The sequence below is a fragment of the Salmo trutta genome, chromosome 12, assembly GCF_901001165.1.
Source record: "Salmo trutta chromosome 12, fSalTru1.1, whole genome shotgun sequence".
Taxonomy (NCBI): Eukaryota; Metazoa; Chordata; class Actinopteri; order Salmoniformes; family Salmonidae; genus Salmo; species Salmo trutta.
In genome coordinates this window covers 81,252,870-81,261,229 of record NC_042968.1, presented here as the reverse complement: position 1 = coordinate 81,261,229, position 8,360 = coordinate 81,252,870, and the positions used below count along the sequence as shown (strand labels likewise).

Sequence of the window (8,360 nt, the reverse complement as noted above, 5' to 3'; positions counted from 1 at the left end):
CTCTCCGGGTTCCATTTCCATCTGTCTAAATTGTAAAGTTATGACACCATGCTAAGGTCAACTATGGCACTGTACTATACCTTTGTTCTTCCATACTGTACTGAAGGCACAATGCACATTTAAGTTACGATGATACAGAGCAGGAGAGGATTTTGGGAGAGGCATAGGGTCCTACAAAGCCGTGGTTCGTATAAACCTACTGTCCTATTGAAATCAATGGATATGCTTAGCACCCATCACAAGATTCAAGTGTAAAGTGCATACAGTACACACACGCTACAATCAACTGAGACAGTAGTGCTCATTACCTTCAGGGCCTCAAGACAACATTGTATCCCCTAGGTTTAATCAAATCAAAACCACTATCACATTTTCTGTGCTAAGACACAGTGAACTCTTAATTTTTTCCAATAAAGCAAGTGAATACTGATTTGACGGAGGCGTATAACTGTAAAGCAATTATTTTCCTGCACTTATCTGACCTAGTGCAAAGAGTATTCTTTTTTTGGCTTGAATAACAGAGCAGTTCCAGAGATTAATAATAGTTACCAAAAAAATATTGTTGTGCGTCTTTGGTTAGCAACAAAGACAACGCGTCTGCATGCGTTTGGTGAGGATGGAAACTGAAAGCTGATGAAAGCTCTGGTGACAGATGTCGTGTCCGTGACAGTCCAGGGTTTGTCCATGGTAACAGGGATGCTGTTTGGTGGTCGTAACAACGACAATAGAAAAGATGACGGCTATTCGAGAGCTGTTACTTGACATTTTGTCCATGGTAGTAGGGGTACTGCATGTGATAAAAGGCTGGTTTCTGTAGAGACAAAGATGCTGCTGGTTGTAAGACATCACAGTTAATGGCTCAGTTGTCTCCTTGCAGACATCTAAACTGGCCATTTGAGCCACCTGGTGGTCATCAGTTTCCACTCTAAGGTCTGCGGGAAACACGTGCACTTCAGCGGAACTCATCCATGGGCTTACCCGTCTATGATTCACTCTCCATTGTCACAGTTACCATCTGGGCTACGTCTGAAACACAAGGGTTCTAGGTTCAGGCAGCACACAGACACATGGCTACTTGACATCACAGAATATCTATGGGGAATCTACATACCATCCTGATGGCCCTCAATGTGGTTAATGTTGTTGCCAAGGACGTGCTTGGGGCTTGCCAGACCATCTACAGAGCTGTTGGAGGACAAGGCAGAGATTCATTTAATGAATTAGGTGAGATCATTTTACTGAATCAGGAATGAAATAAATCAACCCGAGAAACCATAAATAACCTTTTGCCGTTGATCTGGAGGCCCACAGCTATTTGCTCAGGATCTAGGGTCAGCAACCGCGTGACAAAACTGTGTCCATCACCATGACTAACGGAGAGAAAGGAGAGGAGAGAGAGAACGGGCGGGGGGGAGGGACATTTGGTATTTAAACCCTCTACTAAGTTTCTAATTACTAAAATAATTAGAAAAAAAAGTTAATAAATGTTTTATTAAACAATACAAAACATACAAATAACAACATCACACCTGCATCTCCAGAGCCCTTATCACTCTGCCACATGGCCTCAAACTGCACCCTTTTGTTTCTCTCTGTCGCCCACGCACTTTCAACATTTTGATAATAAAGCACTTGAACTTTCCATTGTGTTAACAACGGCGGATTGGTTTATTTCCAGGTTGAGTATACGTTTTTTCAAGATGACTGATGAGAAAAGTATCGCCCAACCCATTGGGTATCTCACTGCACCCTCATATGCCATGTCTGGATATGCAGACGGATGGATTAAAAGTACATTTACACTAATACTTCTGACAGCCAACTTTCTCACTCCACCCCTAACTTTTGGACTTTATAACAATCCCAGAAGGCATTGGATTATTGACTCATTGTTAGTTTTACACTTAAGACATGACTCTGCAGTTGTGCTGTAGAATTTGTGAATTTTGTCTCTTGTATAATAAATTCAATACATTAGTTTATACTGGATTAAGCGTACATTTTCGTTAACTGTCATTTCGTTAGTTATGTTCTAACATTCCCTCCATCTTGTGCCAATATCAGTTATTTTTAAGTTTTAGTTCCAATAGTTTTTGTCAGTAAGATAGGCTTGTATATCTTACTTATCATATGAACATCCTTTTCTGACTCAGATAGAATTCCCTCAAGATTGCTCTGATGTGCAAAAGATCAAATAGACATTGTGATATGTTTTAAGTTGCATGCATTTTAAAATATCTACATTAGTCAATCCAAAATTGCTTTTTAATGCTGTCATGGAAATATTTGTGTTTCTATGACTTTAGAGTTACATATGGACCAATTTATGGGTGAATTCTGAAAAGCTATCCAAGGACTGTTCCATAGGCTTGTGTTTTTAGGAGGTCATATTGGTTTTTGTAGAATACGTAAAAAAATGTCCATGTTGTTCCTAACTATGAAGTTGCTAATGTTCTTAGCTTTTTCCTTTGAAAATAGACACTTAAAAAGATTCTGGGGTAAACATGTGCATCTTCAAAATGTCCCCATTGTTCCTCTTTAATGCATTTAACTATATGTCGCAAGCAAAAGCCTTGGGAGGCGAGTTGATACAATTCCTGGAAGGTTAAAACCAACATTTAGACATAGGAAGATATAAAATGTTATTTTTTATTCAATGAGTTTTATTTGACCATATAAAGTCTGTTATGACCGAGTATACGTCGGTGGGGGTAATTGGTATTACCGAGAATAACTATACTTTGGGAGCCATTCCATTCTGAAAAGGTTAATTCTACCAGTTAGATTTCTGTGAAGATTGTTCCATTTAATTAGGTCTGCTTTCATATTGGTGAGTGATGGGATCAAGTTATCTTCATATATTTGTCACTTATTAAGAATCCGAAATGTTTTGTGGTCCACTTAAAAAAAAACGATTCTAAAGCTCCAACAGAATAGGTAGATAGTAGATTTGGTGTTTTCACCTGGTGTAGATGGGAAACATCCAGTACTTCTTCTGGTCTCCAAACACCTCCACCACATTCCTACTGAAGCCCAGAGAGAAGCCATTTTTGTCTGGGCCATTTCTGAAGACAGGAGCCCTGAAAGCCTCTGAAATAAAAACCAATACATAAACTTATATTATGACAAACAATGTTAAAAAGTTGTCAACAATCAAGACAATAGTGGATGAGATGTTCTGTGTTACAGCATGGTGAGGCATGCAGCTACCTATAGTGGTCCTGTTCTTTCCCACAAGCCAGAGATGGTAGCTGAAAAGCGACAGGATGCTGATGAAGAACATGGCCGCCACAAAAAACAGAAACAACACGTGGAATTTGGCGTGAGTGTCGGGCAGCTGATTCTTGAGAGGGAAGAGAGAGGAGAGCCGTTAGTGATGTCATACTTTTCAACAGAACCATACAGTAGTAATGTTAACCTTCTGCACAGACACACAGGATCAGTCAGTTGTAAATGACAATGGGTGACCTCCTCATTCTGGAGAAGCAGAATCTGAGCCTACATGACTGTTCAGTGAATGGCTCCAGAAGGTACTACATACAGTACAGACCTTTGGTTGTCTGTGAATTCAATATACAAAATAAGACATGCTAAACAACCAATCCAGTCCAACTCCACACTGGGCCTCGATTGGCCAAGATGACAGTGGGCATTCATTGTCACAAGCAAGGCAGCATACAACACAGACAAGGACAGAAGCCCAGTCTTAACACTCAAGGAGGAACAGACAACAGCTTATGCTGCAAGACAACAGTGTTTGACACATACTGAAGAGAATCCCTCAACAGCGACTTGTACATCAGAGACAGAAGGCTTGTGAATGCTATTATTGGTGGAGCTCCTCTAGCTTACCTTATTGTAACTTGCCATTAGTGGCAATAGGCTATTCAAAGAAGTGCAACCTTACTTTTTGACTAACCATTTTTTATTTCACCTTTATTTAACCAGGTAGGCAAGTTGAGAACAAGTTCTCATTTACAATTGCGACCTGGCCAAGATAAAGCAAAGCAGTTCGACAACATACAAAAACACAGAGTTACACATGGAGTAAAACAACATACAATCAATGATACAGTAGAAAAAATAAGACTATATACAATGTGAGCAAATTATGTGAGATAAGGGAGGCGATCAGATGGTGACAATCTTGCATTTTACCTGAGGACAATCCCCAACAGATCTCCTTCGGCAATGCTTTAGGCAAAGTATTAGAGACAGATTGTTAGTGGAGAAATGTGTGCAACTATTTTACAGTGATTAGAAATAAAAATAAATCTGACATGCAGACTGCTCAAATTTGAGGTGGATTATGTAGAGGATTTGGGTATTGGCTAATTGGAACATGCGATCAGGGATCTTACTGCTGTCAGTGTTTACACTCAACCACTAAGCTCTGGCTAGAGAAGAAATGAAAGGCAGCTAGAGTATTACTTAGTAGTACTTACTGTCCAGAATTTGATGAAATACTGCAGGACAGTAGCAGCGATAAACACACAATACAGCATGGAGTAGGCCAGAAACAAGACAAAGAACTTGTAGTTTGAAAATCCAACACAGTTATTCACCCTGAGCAAGAAACAGAGGGAGAGAGTGGTAAATGAATCAGTCAACGTGGCTCCTGCTGCATTCTCCACTAGTTGCCTCTATTCTCTAATCTGTATCAAATAAAGTGATGACACAAAGTCTACAGAATGATCTGTTTGAGAGCTGGGTAATCCCTTTTCCATTACTGTACTAGACCAAACAGTGACTTCATCAAGTAAAAAGGTCAGACAGATCAAATATGCTGATGCAGTAGAATGGAGAGGATTAAACTCTCCACTGATCCAATCACTATCAAGTCAGTATGAACAAAGAACTTCACACACAAAAGGAGTGTACTGTTGCTAAGCATCTAAATTACAAGAACGGACAAGGGTGTTACATACCATGGACAGTGATGATCCATCTTCAGTACACACCTGAGAGAGAGAGAGCACAAAAAAAACAAGGGAAAGAAGAAAATAGTATATTACTTTGGAGTTGAAGCATCTAAAAAGACCCCACATAAAATCCCATGGTGCATCTCATCTGAACCCCACAGAGACAGAACTAACTGAACTCACATGTCACAGGTGGAGCAGTGGTGGCAGCGGTCGGGTTTGATCACCTGACAGTGGTCACAGTACCGGACAGCTGTGGAGAACACACCAATACACCTGCTCAATCATCATCAGCTTTAAATCCAAGGTGTGTGTGTTCCAACTATGTGTCGACTGTATTGTATTCTCACCTCCGGTCCCAGTGCGTGTGTAGACAGGCAATCCTACAGCCGCTTTCTTCAGGATGTTCTGCTGAGCGTCTGGCTGCTCCTTCTCATACTGCTCCTTCTCCACTTTGGCCAGACAAAACTGACGGGAGAACAGAGAGAGTTTCACCAAGTATGTTATAACATAGTTAGTAACGGTAGTCATGTATCTAGAAATTAGGGCCCAGTTGAAATGTGAAACAAGTAACTTGAGATTGAGACAGAGTAACCCCACTTCAAAACCACAACCATATGCTCGCACACACACACACACACACACACACCTATGTGAACATCTGCTGTACAGTGTAATTACAGAGTGCCTTGGGAACCATCCGGCCCAGTGCCTACTCCCCTGGCATTGTGGTGTAGCATCTCACGGGAGGCAGAATTAGTACTACTGGTGAAGACAGATACACTGTGTATTAGGGCTGTCTCCGACTAAAATCTTGGCTCACCGAATGTAGTCTGTTCTTACAACCAGTTGGAATTTTAAAACATGTATTTTTCCATATATAGACACACCATATGTTTGAATGAAATCAACTATTGGTTGGCTACTGAGCTTGTCTGATGCTTTAAGCACTGTGATTAAAAATTAAGAAACAAATGACTCAAGTGGGAGCCAGAGATCAAGATAGCCTAACCAGAAGAAGACGGTAATAGGCTACACCAGCGGTAGGTAACCTTTTCCATTTGGAGTGCCAAGTTATCCTACCATTTCTACTGATCTGCATACCAGTTATGATTTTCATATGCACATTTTCATTTGTAATAAAGTCTATATATCTCAAAATCAATGTCATGTGGTTAATCAAAATTCTTTCTAAATGAAAATGATGCAAATCTAAAAGTGACTTTATCGCCATTGCCAATATGTAAAAAGCCAACAAACAAAAACATTGCAGCCCGAAGGTAGAAAATATCCTGATAAAAATTAATATCCTATAAATCACATTGGCTACACATGGCCTGTCTGCAAGGAACTTGAAACATTGTATCAACTATTAATTTGGTCTGAGCTAGCAAACTTGCAACATTGTATAAAATATTCTGGGCCATATCCTGAGCTAGTGAGATCCGGACAGACTGACACAGCTGTAGGATATTTGCACATGGGATAAGAAGTAATCGGGTAGGCCTATTTTATGAAGTTTCCATCGGAAACAGAAATTGCCATAACCAAACAAACATTGTAGATAAGAAATGATGGTAATTAACTGTAAATGTACTACTGGTGATACTGGTGTGCCATCCCAGCGGCCTCCGCAATGGATTAGTCCACTCAGACAGGCGTCTCGTGTGCCATACATTTTTTTAAATATATATTTGCCACCGCACCACACAAAAAATATCAGCCAACAGCCTATCGGCCAGTAGACTAAATGGGGTCAACCCTACTCTGTATACCTCTTTAGAGGGGCTGGCAGGCCTACTGCAAATAGTCTTCCAGTAGGACCAGATAAACATGATGAAGAACAGGTGGAAGACAACCAGGTATGATACTGTTGGAGAGAGGGAGCAAGAACAAAAAACAACCAGGTATGATACAATACAGTTTGTGTGATCAAAGGCAGTTGTGAAAGCACCAAATGTTTCTGAATGTTACTTACTTTTTTCTGCATTATTTGGGATTGTAACTGAAACAGACAAAGCACACACAGAGAGAGAAAAGAGGAGTTTAGAGAGGGCATCTGATTGATGCGTCTGCAGAGTTACAGTACTACGCTTACATCTCCAGACCCCCTCCTCTCACCCCCCAGCGGTAGCCTGGCACTACCAGTGGGGGACCCACCCATCACAGAATGCTTTGTTTGCCCTGCTGAAGGGATGCCCCTGATTACAGCCACTCACTGACTGACTGACAGACAGACATGCATGTCATTGTACCATCAGCATCAGAAACAGGCTAAAACAGGTTTAGTCACAGTGAGGTTCACATGAGGAGTCAGCTGTATGTGAATAAGAGTATTTGAGGCCAGAGTAGCCTCATATCAAATGTCTCTTAAGATTATTGGCACATAATCCAATACAGAATCACAGCCTTAATGAGACCTAGGCTAAAGAAAGTAAAAATAAGAAATAATTTAGGTCAAAGGGGCTCCCGAGTGGTGCAGCAGTCTAAGGCACTGCATCTCAGTGCAAGAGGCGTCACTACAGTCTCTGGTTCGAATCCAGGCTGTATCACATTCAGCCGTGAACATGTTCCTAATATTTGGTATACCAAGTGTAGATTGCAAATGTGTCTGTCTATTTCCTTCTAGGAACAGCGGCTTCTATCTATGAGCATGATTGGCTATCCGCAACAAAGTAGTCTTTCACTGTTTCACCCCACCAAATTTCTGTACTTTTTCCCGAATACTACACATCTTCCAGCTGGGCAATCAAGCAGTCAAGCAACTTTGTTTCAATGAGGAAACAAACCCCGTTAATCATCCAAAAACGATCGTTGTATACTTACAGATACAGAGTTCCACGACGTATGCATAATAAGACCAGCCAACGACCAGGTTGATGAAAATAACAGGTATCCAAGCTAAACTCCGCTGACAGCACTTTAGTACATGATGCGGCGCCATCTTTAATCCTGCGAAAAAGAGTGGTGTGACGTCAAAGCTCCAGCTTTTTGACTGAACCAAAGATTATCTATTATATTGACAAGATAGTCGAGTAAACGCTCTAACAAACCGCTCTAACAAATGACTGAACAATGGAAATACATGTCCTCAAAGACGGAAAGCAAACGGGAGGAGTCAATATCAGGTGGGACCATCCTAGCCAATCAGAGGGCAGATACGCGACTGAACAACACGCACAACTCCAGTATAAATGTTGTGTTTTTTCCCCAAATTGCCGAAACGCCACGTGCGTCCACTTATATAGTGCATTTGTCACAACCTCACCATTAGGAAACGTGTATTCGATCAAATAAGCCTCACGTGGAAAATTAGCGGTTACATTTTTTGCTCGACCAAATTCGACACAGTCTCATTGACCTCCATACAAGAATCCCTCACTTCGTGGACAGATTTTGGGCAGAGTAATGCCGCGTTCAAAACCACTGGGAGCTTGG

At 41.0% G+C, this 8,360-nt stretch overlaps 1 protein-coding gene across 2 annotated transcripts; it reads right to left on the bottom strand.

Annotated features, from left to right (window-relative positions):
- Positions 1–330: 330 nt before the first annotated feature.
- LOC115204375 (palmitoyltransferase ZDHHC20) lies at positions 331–8,051 on the bottom strand. Of its 2 annotated transcripts, XM_029769896.1 has the most exons (14): positions 7,749–8,051; positions 6,901–6,927; positions 6,698–6,792; positions 5,273–5,390; positions 5,106–5,175; positions 4,929–4,961; positions 4,446–4,566; positions 4,159–4,194; positions 3,211–3,343; positions 2,964–3,090; positions 1,284–1,370; positions 1,112–1,185; positions 979–1,026; positions 331–811 (listed from the first exon to the last, which is right to left on the bottom strand). In XM_029769896.1, exons 1-13 carry the CDS (start codon positions 7,864–7,866, stop codon positions 983–985), a joined length of 1,083 nt encoding a protein of 360 aa, XP_029625756.1. In that variant the 5' UTR covers positions 7,867–8,051; the 3' UTR covers positions 331–811; positions 979–982. The 2 variants fall into 2 exon arrangements, with proteins under 2 accessions (XP_029625756.1, XP_029625757.1); XM_029769897.1 differs by lacking the exon at positions 4,159–4,194 and having other exon boundaries at positions 331–1,026; positions 7,749–8,045.
- Positions 8,052–8,360: the final 309 nt, after the last annotated feature.